The sequence below is a fragment of the Aricia agestis genome, chromosome Z (assembly GCF_905147365.1).
Source record: "Aricia agestis chromosome Z, ilAriAges1.1, whole genome shotgun sequence".
In the NCBI taxonomy this organism is placed as follows: Eukaryota; Metazoa; Arthropoda; class Insecta; order Lepidoptera; family Lycaenidae; genus Aricia; species Aricia agestis.
Window position 1 is genome coordinate 25,933,009 of NC_056428.1, and position 24,184 is coordinate 25,957,192.

Consider the following 24,184-nt stretch of genomic DNA (forward strand, 5'->3'; position numbering starts at 1 on the left):
TATAAAAACCTGGTACTGCTTCGAAAAGCTATACACATTGCATCTGATGGCATGGCCATGATAGGTGATTCACTGAGAGACTGTTCCAGCTGTCGAAATGGGGTGGAGACCCAATTCGTCCTACCCGTCGTCCTGGCCCTGAAAGCCACCTTTTTTGCCTCCATCTGAACAAGCAGAGGAAGTGGAGTTAAGTTGATCAGGGCCTCGAGGGAAGCGGTGGGTGTTGAAGAGAGTGCACCCGTGATTATTAGACATGCCAGTCTCTGTACGCTGTTTAGTCTTTTATTACAGTTTACTTGTTCAGCCTTTTTATGCCACACTGCGCAGCCATATGTGGTAATCGGTCTCATTACGGCTGTATATAGCCACAGCATTGCCTTCGGCCGAATACCCCATTTAGAGCTGACAAGCTTCCAACAGGAACCCAGAGCACATCTAGCCTTTTTCGTAATATACTCGATGTGCTTATTCCAAGTGAGTCCTTTGTCTAGGATTACTCCTAGATATTTGACATCACCCGCAAACTTAATAGTTTTCCCGAAGAGTGTTGGGGGTCTTAGTCCCTCCAACTTCCTCTTTTTGGTGAAAGGTATCAAGACCGTCTTATCAGCGTTTACTGTTAGCTTGACCCTTTGGCACCAATCCTCGACGACTCTTAGTGCTGACTGCATCAACCCAGCGATGCGCATTTTCCCACCACCATAATCGCCATGTCCTCAGCGTACCCTTGAGCGTAGTAACCTATGAGGTTCAGTTCCCTTAGTAGCTCATCCACTACCAGGGACCATTCCAGGGGTGACAGCACACCTCCTTGTGGGCAACCTTGTGTCAGCCTGATTTTGAGTGTCAGGTCCATAATAGTCGATGAGGCTACCCTATTGCCGAGCGTGGCTTTGATCCATTTCCTAGTTGTTGGATCTATATTCTTTGAAGCCAGGCCATTTGTGATAGATCTGGTTGAAGTGTTGTCGAATGCGCCTTCAATATCGAGGAAGACACATAACGCAATCTATTTATCTTCAATTGCTCTATCAATCCGATCTACCAAGTCCATTGGGCCGTCTTGGTAGATTTGCCTTTTTGGTAGGCATGTTGTCTTTCATGCAGCGGCATTTTAGTGAGATAGGTGTCCACCTTCTCCATTGTTTTAAGCATGAAAGAAGTGAGGCTAATTGGTCTGTATGATTTTGGTAGAGCTTTGTCTGATGAGGACAAAATACCCTCAAAAGTTGCCCTATTTTTGTGAAAGCACCCATATAGGGGGTTTCGGGGGCGATGAATCGGTCTAGCTAGAAATCATTTTTAGAAAATGACATTTTATTCGTGTTTTATCGAATACCGAGCAAAGCTCGGTCAAATAGCTAGTTTAATTAACATTACACACAAGAAACGGGACCTCGGCTGTAAATGTGGAGTTTACAGTCGAGGTCCCGTTTTTTGTGTAATCATTGAGTTGTTATAATTACTACGTAAAATTGGGGAATAAAGATTATTGTCATTGAGTTATATTATAAGTACTATAACTCAATGACAATAACCTTTATTCCCCAATTTTATTTTATTTCCCAAAACTGATGGGTCATCAAGTTTTCGATATCATGTGAGGTGCATACGGGCGCTGTGACCTAATTTACACGTTATGCGGGTCTCTTGGAAATGGGGTGAGGACATTGTTAGTGTTGTTACATTATATAGTACTATCAGAGAAGTTGATTCCTATGCAAATTGGGGACCTAAGTAGTTTGGTTGCGTTACGTCAAACCCAGCTGACAGATCACAATTAACATTGAATTGACATATTCGACCAAATAACGTTGGTCTGTCAATTGCATAGGAATCAACTTCCTCGATGGTACATACCTACTTGTTCAGTTGTTCCCCTATGTGGAGTGCTATGGCTATGCTCACCTCACGAGGTTTTCTATTTCCTCTATTATGTCTTGTGACTTAATCGTTTTTTATTTAATAATTATTAAAAAAACTTGAAAATAGAAGACTTTAGGGCCAAGACTACCGAATTACCCGGTTACTGGGACAAGGATGGTAAAGTTAGTAAAGAAAATTTGAATTAAGCGAATCCTGTTTAGGGTTGCCAGGTTGCTAGACCGAAAAGCCGGACAAAGCAGTCAGCTTGGCCGGACATTAGTGCAAATAAGCCGGAACCTTGCTATGGAGTATCGAGTACTAAGAATCTAAGAGACTAATCTTATACGTGGGGGAGCCATGCTTCGGCACGAATGGGCCGGCTCGACCGGATAAATACCACGTTCTCACAGAAAACCGGCGTGAAACAGCGCTTGCGCTGTGTTTCGCCGAGTGAGTGCGTATACCGGAGGCCCAATCCCCTAACCCCTACCCTATTCCCTTCGCTACCCTCAACTATTCCCTTCCCTTCCCTTCCCTACCCTCCCCTATTACCCTATTCCCTCTTAAAAGGCCGGCAACGCACTTGCAGCTCTTCTGGTGCTGCGAGTGTCCATGGGCGACGGAAGTTGCTTTCCATCAGGTGACCCGTTTGCTCGTATGCTCCCTTATTACATTAAAAAAAAACTAAACTTAGTATAGCAATACGTTCGGTAGCGTGTACCGATTTTCTGTTTTATTTGATTATTGATTGTATGAAAAGATATTTACGCGACCGAAATTCTGCGACTCACGACTCACAAAATTACGCTCGTTTGGCTTCACCCTTATAGCTCTACAATGATATAAAGTTATAGATTCTAGGCTCTACAAAAGCCGGATTCCCTTTAATTTTGGCCGGACACGCAAGCGAAAAGCCTCACTGTGTCCGGCTCAATGTTTCACAGTTCAAAATATATAAAATTTATAGTTGCAACTTGCAACGCAAAAATCATCATTGAATTAGCAATAGTGACGAGTTGACATTAAAAATGAAACAGAATGATTTTTCGTTATTAATTAATTATTATAAAAGTACCTAAGTGGTTAAGGCCGTCCCCCGAGCAAACGACCTTGACCATACATTTGCCGCATTTCGAAGATCGCACTAAAACCCTATTTTTTTCCTTATTTTTGTAGTTCAAAATTGACCTAAAAAAATTAAAACGTGGAATATGTAGAACTTTATGATATTGTCGATCTATTGGCCATAAATGCAGTAGCAATACGAGGGCTGCTATTTATGTATCCGGAACTGGCCACTTACAAGAACAATATTTAAAAAGTAATTACAACATTTGAAAATAAGTACAACTCTTTGGTTGAAGAATACATTTTGTTTCATGTGACTGTCAATTATTTTTCCATTGTGGCGTCAATTTGAAAATTGCGTGTCTTCATTTGCCATGGATTTAACGCGTGAACATTTTCGTGCAATGATTTACTACGATTTTCGGCGTGGGCTAAATCAACAACAGTGCTTTATTCAACTCACCGCAACTTTTGGAGATGAAGCGCCATCAAAAACCACTGTTTATCACTGGTACAGTGAGTTTAATCGTGGGCGGTCTATGCTCACGGATGAAAATAAAGAAGGTCGCCCAAAAACAGCTGTTGTCCCACAAAATATAGATGCTGTGCGGGAACTAATAATGCGTGATCGTCATGTTACATATCGCGAGATAGAGGCGTCCTTAGGCATAAGTATGACGAGCATACATAAGATATTACACGAACATTTGGCTGTAAAAAAAATATGTTCGCGTTGGATTCCGCACAACTTGACAATCGATCAAAAACGGGCTCGTGTCGATTGGTGCAAAAAAATGATAACAAAATACAACCGTGGTACGTCAAAAGCCGTTTATAATATCTACACAGGTGATGAATCTTGGATCTATGCATATGACCCCGAAACTAAACAACAGTCAACGGTGTGGGTGTTCCAAGATGAGCCGAAACCAACAAAAGTTACTCGTGCAAAAAGTACTTTGAAGCAAATGGTCGCCTGTTTTTTTGGAAGTAATGGACATGTGGCTATTGTGCCATTAGAGAATCGTAAAACGGTTAATTCTGAATGGTATACGACCATTTGTTTACCAGAAGTCTTTGAAGAAATAAGAAAGGACAACCGACAACGCAGAATCATATTACATCACGACAATGCTAGCTGTCACACCTCAGCTGAAACAACTCAGTTTTTGGAGGGTCAAAAGATCGAATTGACTGGTCATCCGCCGTACAGCCCTGATTTGGCACCTAACGATTTCTTTTTATTTCCATACGCGAAGAACAAATTACGTGGTCAACGTTTTTCGAGCCGCGAAGAGGCTGTTGATGCGTTCAAAATTCACGTTTTGGAGATACCTCAATCAGAATGGAAAAAGTGCTATGAAAATTGGTTCCAGCGTATGCAAAAGTGTGTCGATCATCGCGGCGAATATTTTTAAAAGCAATAAAACCATATTAAATGATATATGTTTGTTTCTTTTTTTAATTCCGGATACATAAATAGCAGCCCTCGTAGTAAACTGTCTGAAACATCCAAACTCCGCCCCGAAAGCCTACAACCTCGAGCCCCGTTGTTATCTTGTACATAGAACCTAACTACATAGAGAAGACTTGTATTTATAATATAATGAATTCTTATAAGAATAATTATGGCCGTCATAACTTATAACAGTCATAAAGTCATAAGTCATTAAACATAATGAAGCCTCATAATATTAACATAATAAAAAGCCGTACAAGGCATATATTGCACAAAATATCTAGTATGCAATGACATACCACAGGCAGTGTTGCCAGGTGAGTCACGAAAAATACCGGACAACCCCAAATGGCTTAACGGCAAATATAAATCAAGTATTTCGCCCATATTATTTTATTGAAGTGACTAGATAAGTATGTTACCATGACAACGTCCATCGCTATCCCGTGTAATAATTTACTATTATTTATTCAACAAATGCACTTATCAATATAATAAGTACCCCGTAGCCGATTCTCAGACTGACTGAATATGCATATAAAATTTGGTTATAAAATTGTGGTCGCCATATACTAACTATAACTTGCATATCGAAATAAAGGTAGGAGCTTCTAAAAAAATCAAAATCACAAACTAGGTACCAGACCGACGTTCCTCAAAATACCGGACATTGTTCTGTCCGGTATGACTGTTTATTTTTTGAAATAAAGGTAGGAGCTTCTAAAAAAATCAAAATCACAAACTAGGTACCAGACCGACGTTCCTCAAAATACCGGACATTGTTCTGTCCGGTATGACTGTTTATTTTTTACCGGACAGGCCTCGAAAAAAATACCGGACTGTACGCTTAAATACCGGACATCTGGCAACCCTAACCACAGGCTAGGCTAGGTGTAGATAAAAGTGATATTATTATTAACTAGATGCGCGGCTTCGCCCGCGTAAATTAGGAATTTTACAGAAACCGCACATTTTTCCATAAAAATAGCTATAAGTACTCCTTTCACGTGGTCTGCTCTATATATGTGCCAAATATTGGCATAAAAATTGCTCCAGTAGTTCGTGAGATAAACCCTTTCTAATATTTTCCCCGTTTTTCCCACATTTTCCTGAATTTCTTCGGTCGTATTAGTCTTAGCTTGATAATATAATATAATAATATAGCCTATAGCCTTACTCGATAAATGAGCTATCTAACACTGAAATAAGTTTTTAAATCGGACCTGTAGTTCCTGAGATTAGCGCATTCAAGCAAACATACTCTTCGGGTTTATAATATTAAGTATAGATTTTTTAAAATTATCGCTCGAGTCTCGATCTAAAAGACTATGAAAAGGCTCATAATCATGGGAGGGTGTATGGTATAATATGGTAGTGATGATGATGATGATGATGATGATGATGATGAATGTAATTTGCATAGTAGCATATGCTTTCCGTTCTTAAAACGACGCCGAAACTCCCAAACTTGTATCTATAAAGAATAAGGAGTTCTCTCAGCACCTTCCGAACCACGGTATACCAGGTATACCTCGGTACAAAATCTTACTTGTTGGTAGCATATGCTTAGAATACTTCTCACGAAACCGAAGTCACCACACACCACGTTTCCCCGTAAATTTTGAGGAATTCCCTCAATTACTTATGGATCCTTCATAGTGTTGGTAAAAATAGCATTAGCAATAATAATTAATTGTTAAATGCCCATTAGCAATAATTAAATTAATCGTACTTGCTAAAAACTACGATTGCTAATATTATCGTGTGTAGCAAAAGTCTGCGATTATGATAAAAATCACGTCCGCGCTGTTTCGTACCGCGGTGCTAACTGTTAATGAATTGCTATTTTTCACTCGATGCGAAATAATACTCGACGCGAGCAGTGCGATGCGAACCGATAATTCACAATGTCGCGTTTTTAGCAAATAGCAAAGCAATAATACTTAGCATGCTGTGACAACAAAATTAGCATGTTAATGAAATTAATAGAAAATACCATTAATTCCCATCACTAATCCTTCATCAGATCACCACTTTTTTTAATATAATACCAAATTGGGATGATACCCTACATACCAAAAGAAAAAATTTGAAAATCGGTTAACAAACGGCGGAGTAATGGTGGAACATAAAAAAACGAACATAACACCTCCCCCATTTTGAAAGTCGGTTAAAATTGTAGCCTATGTGTTATTCTGATATATAAGCTATATTATTGTTAAGTTTCATTAAAATCTGTTCAGTAGTTTTTGCGTGAAAGAGTAACAAACATCCATACGTCCATACATCTATACATCCATATATCTAAACAAACTTTCGTCTTTATAATATTAGTAGGTCTAAACAAACTTTCGTCTTTATAATATTAGTAGGATAGTAGGAAGTAGGATTTATGTTTACACAAAGTACGGAAATGTGGCAGCAACAATACGCGGCGCGGTGCGAGAGTAAATTATGTAGGTAAATGCACTACGAGGGGTCACGCCGAGTGCGCGCGAGAGTGCGACGGAACCACTACGGGCTCACAGCTCACTTGTGATTTGTGAATGGCGGCAACCGGTGAATGCGGGCCGCGTCGCGGGGCGGGGGAGGCGTGCGGCCCGATCCCCGATGATGTCATCTCTCTACCCGCCATTTTGTTGCGAACGCGAACCTTCCGCTTCGGTGTGCGATTATTATAATTTAACGCAGACGATGTCTTCGGAAGTATTCGGGCCGATAGCCGGCGCATGATATCCCCCGTAAGGCCGTAACGACTATATTGTATGACTATTGACTTATATGACTTATGTTTTATCGGTTATGTCGCTTCTCGCAGCCGGTCATCGAGGGTGCTGATCAGTGGCCTCCCTCTCCATGCTCGCTTCGACACCATCGAGCCCCTGCTCTCACAGTATGGCAACGTGCAGCACTGTGACAAAGCGCATACGCGCGATGCCAACACCCAGGCAGTGTTCATCACATTCGAAACACCGGAGCAGGCTCAGCAGTAAGTATCGCACTGGGTAGCGGTCGGGTGTCCGCGACTTCGGGTGTTGGTGGTTTTCGCTTAGAGGCTGTGACGTGCATGTCCCCCTTTTCGTACACTGTGCAACCCCTTTCCTCTCTCTCTTCTATCACCCTGCTTTACTTTACACTGGGTATCTTAGTTTTTGTGGCTTTTCTTCTATGCGATCCTAATAGTGTGAGTTGTGAATAGCATGCTCCGTGAGTGACGAAGTTTCAGAATTGTTTACTTTTTTAATTGATAGTTGGCATGTGATAGATTTTTGCGATAACTACTGTAATTTTCACTTCTACGTCCATTTCGTTTCTTTTTATCTTAAAAGCGTGAATGAAAAATTTATACGTATATTATATTATAATATTATACAATGTGTCCCGACACCGATGATCATGGCATATTTTATGGGCAAATTGGCTCTCAAATTTTTTCTCTCTTTCACGGTTGTTGTTTGGTTTTTCTATGTTTAATTCCACGAAATTAATAACATATTTCCTATGAAAGCGTAGTCCACAAGTTTAGCTATTAAATGAGACCTTTTTTATCTTCATAGGATATTTACATGAGAAGTACTGGTCAGATTAGTGTGAAAGTCCGAGAAAAACTAAAATGGCTGCCATTTTACAACCGTGAGAGAGAGAAAAAATTTAAGAGCCAATTTGTCGATAAAATATGCCATAGATCATGACATTAAAGGATCGGACACCGGTGTCGGGACACATTGTATATATTATTATTTATTAATTAAATGGTTCATTTTCTTCCTTTTCAAAACTATTATTGTGGTTATAAATTAAAACCACAATCATAGTTTTAGATAATTTGGGATTCGTATGGCGAAATCTCTTGATACAAAATTCTCAAATAACAACAATAGCCGGATCCTATAGATAATAAAATTGGATGATCACAAACTGCATGTGTACTTTCTTCTCTCTCTGTAGCCCTTATTAATTATGTATTATACCGTATACGAATAATACACATTCAAAATCAAATTAATATTATTATTCTGCATTTTGGTATGATGTCTTGCATTCTCAGCAGTCATGAGTCAGCTTTTCAGCACTTAAAGCCTGTTTAACAATTTTCGAAATATAATAATTATATTTCGAAAATTGTTAAACAGGCTTATATAATGCAATATGCATACAGTAGGGCCTCAATCCGGAGAGGCAAAAACACGACCCTTTGCGGATTATCGAGGCGTGCGGATTATAGTATGCAATATTTAATGTTAATAAAACATATGCTTAACCTTAGTTTCTTTAATCAATTTTTTAATATCAGTGTCTAATATTTACGTGGCGGCTCCACGATCTTAGCCAACGCACTAAATTGACACTGTACTACGTATTAGGGTCAATTCAGACCGCAACGCGTCGAGGCGAGGCGAGGCGCGGCGCGGCATGAATTTGACAGATTTCAACTGCGTGAGACGTCTTGCGAATCTGTCAAATCCATATAAATTTAGAAATGCATCTACGCGTCGCGTTGCGGTCTGAATCAACCCATGGACACGAAAGGCGATAAACAAAAGACTGACGGCGCATTGGCTCATGACAGCCCGCGAATCCCATTGCCCGGCCGGATTACAGCGATCACCGAACAAGCGCGAGTCCGGATTACCGAGGCCCTACTGTATTATGTATATCGTGTTACATACAGCTGTTACTCAATCCTACACTAGCATGTTCAAAAAATATATTATTAATTATTGTTGTCATCATTTTGTGCAAAAATTACTCTAATCGAGTAGGTATACAATAAATTATTGGCACAGCAAAACCTCTTTGGTGCTCATTGTTTTTCATATTTATCAATTTAATTGAAACACGAATGGAGGATAGGGTTGCCAGGTGAGTCGCGAAAAAATACCGGACAAATCCAAAGTCCAAACGGGGAAGGGGGGGGGGGGGGGGGGGTGTTGTTGTACAGAAGGTCGCAAAAATACAGTTTTTTATATTATTCGGTCATTAAATTGTGGTCGCCATTATATACTTTAACTTACTTAACAGGTAGGAGCTTCTAAAAAAAATAAAATTACCTAAAACTAGGTACCAGTAACACCAACTTTCCTCAAAATACCGGACATTGTTCTGTCCGGTATGACCGTTAATTTTTTACCGGACAGGCCTCGAAAATACCGGACTGTTAGCTCAAATACCGGACATCTGGCAACCCTAATGGAGGAGCAATTAATGCAAAATGGCTTTACTGTAGTGTGGTCTCTTGTCCATCAATAGTGGGAGTAATCTTCAGGAATTTTCCCTAGAACAAAGAACGACAGAATAACCCAAACCTCGCGTTTATGTATGTTTGTATAGAATGCTTAAAATGACTCGATGATCGCAGGGCTGTTAACGGTTTAAACGGCTACGAAGTCGAGGGCAGCCGGATGAAAGTGGAGGCAGCGGAGGGTCTACCGCGCGGCGGCAGGCGCGGGCGGCCGGGCGGCGGCCGCGGGGGCGGCGGTGCCCCCGGGGGCGCGCGCCCCACTGACTTCCCGCTCCGTCTACTCGTCCAGAGCGACATGGTCGGCGCCATCATCGGCCGCCAGGGCAGCACCATCCGTCTCATCACACAGCAGAGCCGCGCCCGCGTCGACGTACATCGAAAGGACAACGTGGGCTCACTAGAAAAGGCCATCACCATTTATGGCAACCCTGAAAACTGCACTAACGCCTGCAAAAGAATACTGGAGGTCATGCAGCAGGAGGCCAATAATACCAACAAAGGGTGAGAATCTGCTTTATAAATCGAGTAGTTCATGTAAATGTTTATCCAGACAGACTAATTAGCTAACATTGCTTCCAATAACTTAAGTATTTACTTCAGGAGTTTACTTATTCGAGTATTTTTTTATTTACAGTGAAATAAGTCTTAAAATACTGGCTCATAACAACCTCATCGGGCGCATCATAGGAAAAGGGGGCAACACAATTAAAAGAATAATGCATGAAACCGATACTAAGATCACCGTGTCGTCCATTAATGACATTAACAGCTTCAACTTGGAACGCATTATCACCGTCAAGGGCACCATCGAGAACATGGCCAAGGCAGAGTCACAAATCTCGGCGAAACTACGCCAGAGCTACGAGAGCGATTTGCAGGTAAGATAGCGTACTTTAATGCCCAGTTTGTTGACAGGACTTTATCTTTTCAACAGCCTTGCTGATTGGGTAAACTCCAGTCAAAATACTTTAGAAACGTGTACTACACCGCATTATGCTGACTATATTTATGTCATGTATGTAGAGACTAGAGAGAGTATAGACTATAGACAGACTAGACATATTTACAGGTGCGCTTAGCGTGCTAGAAATTTGGGGTCAACAGGGTTCAACTAGTTATTGTGGACTGACACGTAAAGGCGCAGTGGCCGAATGTCAATCAAACACCATTTTGAAGCTATTCTCGTGTCAGCTAAATTGAATGATTGCTCAGCAAGTGCCTTATGATTGGTTTGTCAATGTAAATATTTGTTCTGACTTCTGCTTTACACTGTCTACAATCTACATACATGATTGCACAAAATTTTTAATGACACGGAATTTGAAATGAAAATTTGCAAGCATTACTGAACCGTATGTGCACCTTACAGGGTACAAATTATTAAGTACCCTGTAAGGAAAATAGACAACTTGCTCGATAGTTTTGAGGATTTCCATATTACTTTTCACAATCTCTAACTTCGCTGATAAACTTATAAATTGCAAGTTGCCACTCTAATCTTTCGATGTTCCGAGCGCCTCTGGGCTTCCCAAGTTTTTTCGCTTAGTACTTTATCTTTTTCTTTGTTGGCTTCAACTTTGTTCATTCTTGTAGGTGCTGGCGCCGCAAAGCATCATGTTCCCAGGCTTACACCCGATGGCGATGATGTCGACAGGGCGCGGCTTCTGCGGCGCACCCCCGCCGTTCCCGCCGCCTATCTACGCGCCCCTTGCTGGACAGGGTGGCGCGCAGCAGGGAGCTGGTGATTCGCAGGTCAGTTGGAGTTAGGGATTACAAATAACGGATTTTGAAAAAAATCCGGATTTTCGGTTTTTTTCATCCTCAAATCCGGATTATCCGGATAATCCGGACTTCGTAATTTTTGCGCCTACATCCGTCAGCCGCACAACATCAAATGATGCCCCAAGATCTGCAAGCCTAGAGGTGGAACTTACAAAAAATAGGTCAAAGACACAAACAATGATCTACAGTACGAGACGTAGGGTCGAGGTAGACGAGCAAGGAATTCACTATGTCAATGAGTACCTGTACTTGGGCCAATTATAGTTCTACGAGGATCTGATGGCAAAAAGTGAGAATTGGAATTGACTCTAGTAATACCGGGGTAATTGGAATAAAACATTTTGATCCTTTTTTTCCTTATAGCAACTGATTCTGTGTGTGAACGTGCAAATATAAAAATTTATCCAATGATCACTGATATTTTTTGAAAATCTGCCATCCAAATTTGCCATCAGATCTTGGCGGACCTATAGTTTCTTATGACAACAGAAATGCAGAAAAACTGGTCCATGAAGAATGGTGACTTACCAATCTCCCTGAAGCGCAGACTTGTTGATATGTGTATTTCACTCGTCATAACCAACGATGCGCAAACTCTATCATTGGCCGATTTTCGATTTACAAAACTTCCAACTCGGGGTCTGCCAAAGAGCAAAAGAGCTCAAGTCTCAACAAAACAAAAAAACTTAATGTGCTCTCAAACTAGAATCAGAGACGTAGGAATCAAGACGGCCAAGCTAAAGTGGCATTGGGTTGGTCACGTTGTCTGCATAAATCTAGGCTGGATATCGACTGAGTGGATATCTAACTCTTGGCATCAAAATAATCTAATTATTACATACTAACGATGCATAGTTTTTATGAAATAACCCGTTTATTAAGAGATAAAAACAGAGAATTTTGATGAAATTGTGGCCTCTTAGTTAAGAAAATGAAAGATAATTAGAAAAAACTCATCTGCGCATTTTGAAGATGAGAATGTTGAGCTCATTATGCGCTGAACAGATTTTAAAATTATATTAATATTTATTGCCATAAACTAAGCGCACAAACACAACTCGAAATGACATTGAGCACGAAGAGCTGTTTTTAACGCTTGATTTACCTAACATTATCTACATATATGAACTTAAAAAAAATAACTAGCTATTACTTATATTATACGCAATAATAATATTTAGTGTTATTTTATTACTTAGTGTTAGTTTGTCAAGAAAAAAATATACAAAAATGCGCAAATAATTCGCAGCGACTGAATTTTGCAAGACTGCAGCCTTACGACGGTTCCCAATATTTGATCTATCTCTGGTTTTGCCCTACTAGAGATAGGAATAGCTCACAATTGACATAAAATATATGTCTCTAATGTCTAATCTGAGCTATTCCTATCTCTAGTAGGGCAAAACCAGGGATTGATCAAATATTGTTAATATTGTTAATGTCATCACAGTATTGTAAATTGTAATGTATGTTCAATGTTTTCAGTGTTTAATTTGATGTTCTTTTACGTTTTAGGAAACTACATACCTGTACATTCCAAACAACGCAGTTGGTGCTATTATCGGTACGAAGGGATCTCATATCCGCAACATCATTAGATTTAGCAACGCTTCGGTAAAGATCGCCCCGCTAGAGCAGGACAAGGCGGGAGAGGCCGGAGCCGGTGCGAACGCCATCGCTCAGCAGGAGCGCAAAGTCACGATCGTTGGAAGTCCAGAAGCGCAGTGGAAGGTAGGCCATTTGATAATCCTCGTACTATAGTAAAATACCGTATAGAGACACAAAACTTCATATAAAATGACTAAAGTAAGCAATTTTGTGCCTTGTTATTTGATACCTTGGAGCCATAGTATATGAATGTTTTGAGTTTTTTTACACAATGTAGATCTTTGACGAGATTTTGATGAAGTTTTCCAAAGTAAATGAGTGAGTCTAGACAAAGATTAGATAAATATTAAATACTATCATGTATGTATTAAATAGTTTCATTACGTATTTTTTATTTGATGACCATCAAAGTTGTTAAATTTGTAATATTTTGCAAGATTTTAATGCGATTGGAATGCACAGTTTGTGAGGAAAACGTAACGGAAATTGCAGATTGGATATCCTTTGTTGGATTCTGATTCATTATATCTTGTGCCTCATCAGTTATCATTCGCTCGCTATGCAGCTGGGTAAAGCTGATTTAGTATTTTAACTATTTATTAAAATAACAAAAATCAAAATTAAAAAAATGGCGTAAAGTCTTGTCGATTCAATCGATTCGAATGGTCAATACTTGGTAATAATCGATGCTCTCTATGTATACTATTACTCGTTACGAATATAATGCTATCGCGTATAATAAGAGCATGATAGCAGTAGAATTCATGCGTGACTCGTGAATGATATGGACAAGCAGTGATGGGTCAATGTACGATTTTCTGTGTGTAAAATAAACTTTATTTATATCATTTAAATTGTCCATGATTTATTATAATGATATTATTTAAGTCATAATTATAAACCAATAACTTTCCGATACTATGAATGTTATGATGCAAGAAATTAATAGCATGCACATCATTCATAAAGTTGTCCTCTTATCGGTAAAATGATATCAAAGTGCCTTGTTTACTAGAATGAATACTATTACTTCTCGGAAAGGCCAAAGGTGGAGAAAGATTACATTAAAGTGTCAAGTTAAAGTCCACACTCGACACATAATATGAGGAAAAGTCTAGCAGTTGTACACTTTAATAACATCAATCGCAGATAAGGCTAAAATTGAGGCGAGTTGAGATTTTATACAGTATTGTTGATGTGGTCATTGAACTTAAAATATTTAGATTTTACTTTTTATATTTTAGATTTTAGGGTTTTACGTTTAGATTAAATAGAGGCAAAGTAAAGGCATGGAATTATTTTATGTATTAGCTTATGTCTAAATAAACGCACTTGCTTTACCGCTTTTGTAAAATATTATAAGAGTCATATTTGAGAACCTCGAAAAAAGCGACAGAATAAAGTTATCCTTATCACCTGATTTGACACATTAATTAAAAAGTTAAGTTAAACGTAAATTAGTATATTTTATTTACCGCCAATCAATGAAAGCTTAATAGTTTTGTATTCGTTTACTTCGCATAATAACCATGTGATCTGTGAACTCTTTATTGATGACTATAACATTAATATTTCAGGCCCAGTATTTGATCTTCGAGAAGATGCGAGAGGAGGGCTTCATGTCTGGATCGGACGACGTGCGACTGACTGTCGAGATTGTTGTCGCTTCTACCCAGGTATAGTCCAAAAAATATTAATCATCACTTAAATATTTTGTGTCACTATATTTAGTCGGACTAGAGAAGTTTCTGTAACTTCTTACAGTGAGAAATGTCACCGGGAATCCAGGAACCAGGCCCCGTACCACGAAACCGTTTTGAGACTCAAACAATCGAACGAGAATGCCGGTCCTACTCTAACAAAAGTGAAACAACGTTGTTAGAGGAGGGCGCGGCATTCTCGTTCAATTTTTTGAGTCTAAAAACGGTTTCGTAGTAGGCCGCCTGCGTCGATGGGAGCCCACTTTCGATGCCATACAAATAAAGCGAGAAAAAATATCACTAAGGACTCTGAGTCTGAAGTCCGAAAGGATTGTATGTAGACGATTTTTAAAAGTACAGAGTTGATATAAACAATAATCATCATGTAGTCGACGGTCTGAGGAGCTAGCATATTATGCGGGGCGGGTTTAACTTTTTACAACCCCGCACAAATGGGGGGGAGCTTCGGGGTGTTTTCCAATAAGAGCATTATAGCGCATTATGCGGCATAATGCTTAACGTTGAATGTTTCAACAACAACACCGCTTCGCACAATCGAGCACTATCAAAAGTAGTGCTTTCGCTTGATGCGTGCAATGGATACCAACTCTGACAGAAAAGTAGTTTCAGCATAATTTGACATTAAGCGCCACTGAGTCGCGTTATGCTCTCTAATTGGAAAACTAGAACTTCAGACCTTTCTGAGTTTAGATTATTTTATAGGTGGGCCGGATCATCGGCAAGGGTGGTCAGAATGTGCGCGAGCTGCAGCGCGTCACCGGATCGCTGATCAAGCTGCCCGAGCAGCCGCAGCCGCCCGCCGCCGCCGCCGACCACGAGACAACCGTGCACATTGTGGGACCATTCTACAGTGTTCAGGTCAGTTTATACGATAAGTGGTGGTGAGCCTACATGGCCTTCTATCAACATGCGCTTATACGAGCAATCATTGCTCGGCGACATGGATGGACCGATCTGGAGCAATTAGTGCAGATACGAATTGACGTATATCCGATGGTCTTGGAAATTCCAGGCAATAGTAATGCTGCTTGTTGCCCCAAATTGCTTGATGTGGTCTAGACGTCATAGTTGACGAGAATTGACTGGAATTAAGCAATTTTAGTTGCCCGTATAAGCGTACTTTTATCAATTATGTTGGTGTGCTCAAATTGCTAGAGCAACTCAATATAGTAGGGGAGGGGAGAGTGCTATTCGTGTAGTCACTCGAGCGTCATGGAGACCTAGTAGGTTTTTTAGATTAGGTAAGACTAATACAAAATAGTAAGAGCGTTTTTTTATTTTAGCAGTGGGTTCAGAAACTGCAGCCCTTTATAATAATAATAATAATAAACTTTATTCTCATTTTAAAACATTACACAACCATAATTAAAACAACATAAAATTACAGCTTAAATACAAAATAAAAACATAATACAGAAAAAAAGACATGCACAAACAAAAGAAACTTATGAACTAATACTAATAGTAAAATATTTTTGAATGTATGGCAGTGTGCAATGCCAAAAATGAAGAAAAGGGGACCTCTCAGGTTATAACAGCGACATGCGCTGCTGTCCCTGGTCGTGATCACCTACCCCCATCAAACAACATAAAAACAAAACAGTACAAAAAAATGTTCAAAGTGCAACTCTCGCACAGCTCTATATCTTTAAAGTTATGAAAAAGAAAATATATTTAGACAATTACTTTTTCAGGTAAATTATAACAAGATTTTAGACAACAAGGACTAAATTATTTAGTTGAGTGCAACATAAAATATCTGCAAAGCTTAGTTATAAAAATATATAGCTTTTTTTCTATATTTTAAAATGTCTCTACAGCCTTATCTTACCTTTAAATCGTCAGTGCTTCTTTGGGGTATGCTAAACATCTCCTATCTTAATCTGACCGATCCGATAATATTTCAATATTTAAATATATTTCAATATAATACTTACTTCAAAATAACTTTTTTTAAAACCACCACGTGAAAAATCTACCATGATAACTAGACACATGTCTGAAGTCACAAGCTTAATCTGACACGCTCGAGCAGGTCGCAAAATTCCCTCTTCGCCTCCCCTACTAATAGGTGTGATTACACGGGCGACGTTTATCGTAAAGGTATTTTTTGGAATCGGTTGCTGCTCGAACTACAAGCTTTCCAGTGTTTCAAATATAGAATGTAGATGTTAAAATTAATATTTTTTCGAATTTCTCTGCGTTTACAGTAAGTTCACTATTAATTTCATAGTGATAAAGTGATAGCGCTGTGAACACAGAATTTGACTGTTGATTTTTAAACTGAAAAGTTAAACTAAATTGTATTGGTGTAGGGTGTTTTTTTATAAGTTTATTAATATTATGCGATTGTAGCTATTTTGTAATCATTTGTTCCGGCTGTTTGATTCACTGGCGGACTAGAGGTGGGTTGCACCACCTTACTTTAACTATAATTTTTACTTATCAAAATGTCTAATGAACTGTCAAATCTCTAGTTAGAGTGAATAATGGACGCCATATTTGACGATAACTTTCACCTTAACTATAACAACGCCTCTGGTGCAACCCACCACTACGAAATTAATGTAAAAAAACCAAAAAAATATATGCGTTATTAATTTATTTGCAAAGTTTCCGTAATAGACCGGGAGATGGTGACACAAAATTCTTGGTCATTTGTACCAGTATGGCGGTTCTTTAGGGGTCTAATTATATAAAGGCAAAAAGGAAGCTGATGAAGGAATCTGGTCACACTGTTTCACAGTTTGTCTAGAGCAGGGGAAATAGTTAATGTTACCAGTATAATAGACTTCAAAATTGGACGTAAATATTTAGTTAATTAAAGTTATAAAATGATGATGACGTAATCATGGGTTCTCCCCCCTTTCCCAAATAATACTGTTGTATATACAAGTACCCGACCCCCCTTCCGGTGATCACGTAATTGTTGAATGATCCTTAATTAGCTATGCAAAAATTAGCCTGGTACAAATGGTTGAATTGTTTTATTTAAATAAATGTATTCGCGTCGGTATGGCGGGCTGTAAGTCACACCCGAGAAGTATGGCATTAGCATTACGCTAGCCTACTTCTTTTGACTCGACTATCAGCCGAGCTAGCACGGCCACCAGTAGAAATGCGAAAATCTTTTTTCGTTCCGAAAAATTCAATTAAAATGCCATTTTATGACAGACTATAGTCCTAAGAATTCAAATAATATCCTACTTTATTACAAATACTGTAGTCTGTCATAAAGTGGCATTTTAATTGAATTTTTGTTGGTCGCGATTAGTCGCGGTAAAGATCAGAACGGACCTTAAGTTTATGTCCACAGTTTGTAAATGCTTTCGCATTTATGTGGGACAAATCGTTATTTATCCGTCGCGTTCGATTAACGCCCACGCGTTTGGGCCGCCAGCGCGAGCGCTATGGCCTATGACCATCATTTTCCTTTTTGCCTTTACGTAACCCCTGAAGAACCGCCAGCCTGGTACAAATGACCAAGAGTTTTGTGTCACGCATCTCCCTGTCAATAATAATAGGATGATATTTTATATTGTTACCTATATTTATTTACATAATTCTTTAATTCTGCGTTTTTGCTTGTTATGTACGATCGAGGAAATTGATTCCTAGGCATTTTTTCTTTGGTTTTTACAAATTATGAAACAATCTAATCAAACAACCTGCGATGTGTATCTGACGATAATATGTTTTTAAGTTTATTTATCGTAAGAAAGCCGGACTGCTGGAAGAAGTCGCTGTTAGAGATAAGCAGTACCTGTTGTGTATATTTTCACGTAAAATTGTATGTGCAACAAATTGTTAAATAAAATAAATAAAGTATTACATAAAATAAAAATGTGCAGTGCATGAGAATTCGGAGAAAAATCGAATCGGTATTTATTGGCAAAAAGTACATGTAGTTACTCGTCCGTTACCTCTTAGATTGTAGTTAATAATTGTTATCTGGAAGTGTGGCCGCTAATATAAGATAAGTACTAAATTTTATTACATGCTATGCCGCATTGCGAAGTTTACTTGTTAAACGAGGTTTACTAGTTGATGGCGAATGACCGCGACATAATGAATGTTTAAATGTTGTAGCGGTCTCCCGAAGCGGGATGAAAGAGAAGCGACTGCCAACACAATCGCGCCTCGGCCTAGTCCGCTGACCGACTCTCAGTCCTACACCTTGTATGATTGTCCCCATAGGTGAGTTACACATCACTTCTAAATAGCAAGCGAATTGTATTGTACTTTACTTGCTGTTAATAAACTTCATATTATGAAACTGCCTTTTAATTATAATATGCCTCGCCTTCTAATCGTTTACAACTTTTGTCGTTGTAGGTTAGGATATTGCTTGCGCGGAAATCGTTTTGTAGGGGCGTAAGGAGTGTAACTACATGTACTTTAGGTAATCGATATCGGATATTTACCAGTGACGTATTTTTTATTTTGTTTACCTACCTGTGACGGTGTGAATCTTTAGCACCGAGTGACTCTCGCATCGATGCAAATGTAATAATGTGCGCACGCTCATGCGACTGAACGCCTAGGTGGTTAAGTGATTAACGTGTAGCGTTGGTGTTTTCAGTCGGCGCAGCGCCGCATCCGCGCTATGGTGGCTCAGGCGAGCGCGCCGGGCCGCCACCGCCGCGCCGCGCAGCCGCCGCCGCCTGCGTCGCAGTAAGCCCCGCCCCCGCCCCCGCCCCCGCCCCGACCCCGCCGCCTGCCCGCCCCGCCCCCCGCCGCCGCCCGTCACTCGCGCCTCTACTCGCACTGTCCCCCGCCGCCGCCGCCGCCGCCGCCGCCGCCGCTGCTGCAGACGCCGCCGCCAGACACGACGTTCGTGGCAGGCGCGTGTGCAGCTCGTATCCAATGTTGTTGTTGACGTAATTGTATTGAGCATAGTGAAATGTAAATTTGAATATGGTGAATTTTATCCCGGGATTATTATATGTTAACTGATTATATCTTAATGTATTTTATATATAGTATATCTTATTCATATACACTATTTTTTTGATGATAGTGACAGTTATAAATGTATTAGCCGGAATATATTTGATTGTTATATTGTTTTCATACCGTGTTACTTGACTACCCTAGAGTTTTCAATCGAATGCAATAATCGACATTATTTTCTCTGTATACATACATATACACGTGTTAGTAGCAATAGGTATATAGATTACAGCTTTTCTTCATTATTATACAAACGAGATGTACGCGATATACATTATTTTGTTTTGTTATAAAGTAGTAGATTAATCTGTTGAAGTCGATACAAAATATGCTGTTGATATTATACGGAGGGTGAGTGGGTTGCGAACATCGACGCATTGACCAGGAACGGAGAATACGACATAGCTTAATTGATGAGGCTCAATGTTAATCGGATGCTTACGTAGTGATCGTTTGAGGGGTATCGTGTTAGTGGAGAGTGTGTAGTGTCGGGCCGGGCGCGCCCTCCGGCGGCCGACCGTCGGCCCCGCGCGACCGACGGTCGGTCGCCGGCCCGCTCGGCCCGCGGCCGGCCGCGCCCCCCGCGCCCCCGCCGTCACACTGTACTGCCATTTATATATTTTTGATAATGATTGTTTGGGCAGTGAGGACTAAAAAGTATGAAGTTTAATTTGTAAGTGACATTTGTTGATCGTTTTCTTTGTAATTTTTGTCTTTGTTAGCTTTATAACGGTTTTTTTGTATCGAGCGGCCGATGAGCGATCTGTGCGCACGAGCCAGGCAGGGCGGCGCCGCGGGTCGATTCATCACGCGCGACGATACAGTCTTTGCGAGTGTACGATTTGCGTTGTAATTGTGCCAAGTGAGATATTTAAATATGAGAGATTTAAGATTAAGTGGACGATATCAAAATTAATGAAAAGCTTAGATATTTATATTTATAATTGTGATAATAATATATGGAAGTTTTGGCAAAAGTGTAGAATGTTTTACATTCTTATTCCATTGTCTCGATACGAGAGTAGAATTAATGTTCGACAAGCGTGCCAGTGTAGGGCGCCGCCGATTCCCCGGTGTATACGATAGTCTCCCTCCTCCGAGCCGGCCACCGGCCACCGACCACCGGCCACCGACCACCGACCACCGCAGCGCGCCGCGCATTCAATACCTTGCCAGCTTATACCCTGCTACTTCCACATATTATTGATTATCTCGCTCTTGGCATACAAACTGTATACACAGAACCGTTTCGATACCGATTTGATGAAACCGTATCCACCAACGTCACTGCAACGACTTGCTGATCATCGTATTTACATTGTGTAATTTCTGTTCGTTACGTGTGCTCACGTATTTTATTTTTTTATTTTGTTAAAGTATAATTCTTTATTTGTCACTTCTGTTAAGGGGCCCGAATGGAACATAGAGCGAGCGACAGTGACTGTTTCTTTAAAAATGGGCATTGGTTTTTGAACCGCTTACGTGAGGTTAAACAGAAGGCATCAATAGAATGTAAGAAACGAGTGTAACCAGGGTCGAGGAGTTTAGCACCCGGTGTACACTCGTTTTCGATGAAACCACCTAGTTTTTATGTATGTACACCCAAATACGCATACGAAGATTTTATTTTTTATGATGTGTCCTTTGCTTGTACACAAGTCGACCGTAATCTCGATTGATTTAAAATTTTACAAATATTTTTAACACCCGTATTACACTATGATAACTTGAACAATCAATACTATTTAAATGAATTTTAAATACTCAATTGTTGTAACTCGATAATGGATACGTGTCTCGGGAGATTGAGCGTGTTTTTAAGTAATATAATCTAGAAGTAATACGAATAGATTGTGACCATAATTGCTGATTGTTAGTTAAATCAGATCGGTGACGTTATCGGGATTAACGGTTGACTTGTCGATAGAGGTAGCGACGAGCGCGAACCGCCGCGACTCGAGTGTACATACAGAAACATGACCCTTAATCCTTCCAATTGTAAGCAAGAGTATAACATTGATTTATGATGAACGTGTTAGGGTCAATCCCCCTGCAACGTGACGCGCACATGCCGGGAAACACATTTCTAAATGATGTATTGAATTGACAGACTCCAATGTGGAGACGTCACACTAGTCACATTGAAGTCTGTCAAAATGTTATGCAATTTGGAAATGCACCTAACGGCGTGTACGCGGCACTCTGCCGTGGGAGCTGACCCCTAGGAGGCAGAAATAGTTTTAGTTGATTATTATTGTATCGTTGTGAAGTAGTATTAAGTATTGGGTGCGCGCGGGCGGCCGGCTAGAGACTGAACTACACCCCGCCGCGCCGCCCGCGCCCTCCGCCCCTATATGTCATTCGCGCTGATTTCTTCTCATTCTTGTTTGATGGTTCTACTGTTGTTCTATATAATGATCATTTCTCATATTGTGTGTAAATCGACATTTTGTGTATTTGGCGCGTGATTGAGTTGATTTTATTTTGCATGAATGTACCTATTTTAAAAATTGTCTTGAATAAAATTGTCATTTTGAATAACGTTTAAAATTGTCATTGTAAAAGGTATACTTAATTTGGAGGATGTTTGATCGCGGTCGAGAACGTTAAGGCCGCGCTCCCGGCCGGCCGCGCGCGCGCATTTGCCATTCGGAGTATTCGCATTTTGAAAATTTGATGTTTCAATGTACGAGTTATGGGATTAAGTTTCTTTGTCGTTCTTTCATGCTGAACATTTTACATATTCCACTTAAATTTTTTTCCTTTGAATTATACTGTTATTTTTAGAACCATTTTATAATTGGTATAAGTTCAGAAACTAATAACTACCTCAATATTACTAAATGAATATGATAATTATTAATTATCTTTGTGCATGTTTTGGGAACTGATTTAAAAAATACAAAAATCAATATAGTATAAGAACGCTATTACAGTAATGGAATATTGTCAAAGTTTAGGTTTCTTAATGTAATAAAATTATTGGAAATTAATGTATTTATTTTATTTGAAGTATAATTTACCTCTCGATGACTACTAATAATTACAGGACGGAATTGCACTACTTTGTGAATTGTAATACTTAATAGCTTTGTTTTAATTGTAACAGGTAAATAAGATAATAACAGATTTATAATTACGTTAAAGATTAATTAATTATAACTACTGTGTATAGAACATATTTGCCATAATTTTATAAAGTCGTGTTGATATTTTCAAATGGAGTAAGCACTGCAGGTAATTCTAAATATTTTACACAATTCTTGTACAAGTCGTTAGACTAAAATAGTGCTAGCTTTTTTATTGAACTTATTTTATACATGTTGAACCATTGTTGTTACATATAATATCACTAGGATGAATATTATTTGTGCTACATATTCATTGTTCATATTATATTATTATTTTATACAATCCAGACTCGCCGGGAGATATGGATGTAACTGATTTCTTCGATCTTAATTTATTCGTATTATCCGAGGAGCACATGTCGATACGAATGTATTATAACAACCTTTAGTTCCCTCTTCACTTTGGGCCACGATTGACAACTATTGCGCAGCTGTCTATACCACTAACCGAATAAAATCGACGTCGAATATGATCAGACGAATATGCTCCTCTCCAAATCTGTGATAGCTGAAATCGGTCGTCACGAACTATCGTGGAGAGGTCGCACTGTAGATACCCCGATAGACTTCTCTACATCACATTCCATCTCGTGCGAGTCTGGACGGCCTACTGATATGACACCGCGACACAGGATTCTTGTAAAAATATTTCGATCATTCATTATGTTCATAATAATCATTTCATCGCGTAGTATAGTTTGGCACACCCTAACGAATGTATGGACGTCTATAATTCATCGTATTAATATTTGTACCTACATTGGGATTCGTCTATGTTGTGTATCAAAATGGAAATTCTTGTTAGTATTAAACGGTATTGTGTGTTTGTACCTTATATTTAGCGTGGGTGCTGGTTTACACTGGTACAGCGGTGGGCGCCAGTGAACGGACGCTGGCCTGGATTGAGACATGTTTACTCTCTGACGCGGTGTTTACGTCGATACAGTGCTGGCCAGCGACGGAATCCTGAAACTCTGGTGCCCGCTGCCACGATAGGCTGTTTTTGTAGTAAGCCAGCACCAAATCATTTCTCAACGAAAACGAAACTATTCGATCTTCATTCGTCGCCTGACGAGACCTTGTCGTGCGGTCGGTTCTGCCGACGTCTATGTTTCAAATAAAAACATGTATAACTGTTGAAAACACAAAAACTAGTTTCATTTCGCATACCAAACGCTAGGTCTTCGACAACATTACCTGACTTCGATGTAGAGAAACTTAGAGAAACAATATTTTTGCGTTTTCATACTTTATCCGTAGCAACCCACGTAGCAAAGTAAATAAAATAATATACATTGCAAAGTTGGAAGACTGTAAAATAACTGTACTGAATATATATAGTTACAAGGTGTAA

The 24,184-nt window shown here is 39.6% G+C and overlaps 1 protein-coding gene and 1 long non-coding RNA gene across 3 annotated transcripts in view; both read left to right on the forward strand.

The window, feature by feature from the left end:
* The window catches only part of LOC121738776 (insulin-like growth factor 2 mRNA-binding protein 1), a 40,213-nt gene extending 20,789 nt beyond the window's left edge, over positions 1 to 19,424 (forward strand). Inside the window, exons 2-10 of one of the 2 annotated variants that reach the window (XR_006037330.1) lie at positions 7,212 to 7,382; positions 9,753 to 10,136; positions 10,270 to 10,513; positions 11,229 to 11,387; positions 12,933 to 13,148; positions 14,603 to 14,701; positions 15,449 to 15,604; positions 18,836 to 18,943; positions 19,329 to 19,383. Coding sequence is in view for 1 of the 2 variants with exons in the window: in XM_042131009.1 (XP_041986943.1) it covers positions 7,212 to 7,382; positions 9,753 to 10,136; positions 10,270 to 10,513; positions 11,229 to 11,387; positions 12,933 to 13,148; positions 14,603 to 14,701; positions 15,449 to 15,604; positions 19,329 to 19,424 (1,525 nt within the window). In the remaining variant the exon portion in view is untranslated. Of the gene's footprint in view, positions 1 to 7,211; positions 7,383 to 9,752; positions 10,137 to 10,269; positions 10,514 to 11,228; positions 11,388 to 12,932; positions 13,149 to 14,602; positions 14,702 to 15,448; positions 15,605 to 18,835; positions 18,944 to 19,328 lie in introns of both variants that reach the window. The other variant, XM_042131009.1, reaches the window with a different exon arrangement.
* A 69-nt stretch (positions 19,425 to 19,493) lies between these two features.
* Positions 19,494 to 23,981, forward strand: LOC121738621. The gene is made up of 2 exons (XR_006037310.1): positions 19,494 to 23,673; positions 23,848 to 23,981. It is a non-coding gene; the product is annotated as an uncharacterized LOC121738621 (long non-coding RNA).
* Positions 23,982 to 24,184: the final 203 nt, after the last annotated feature.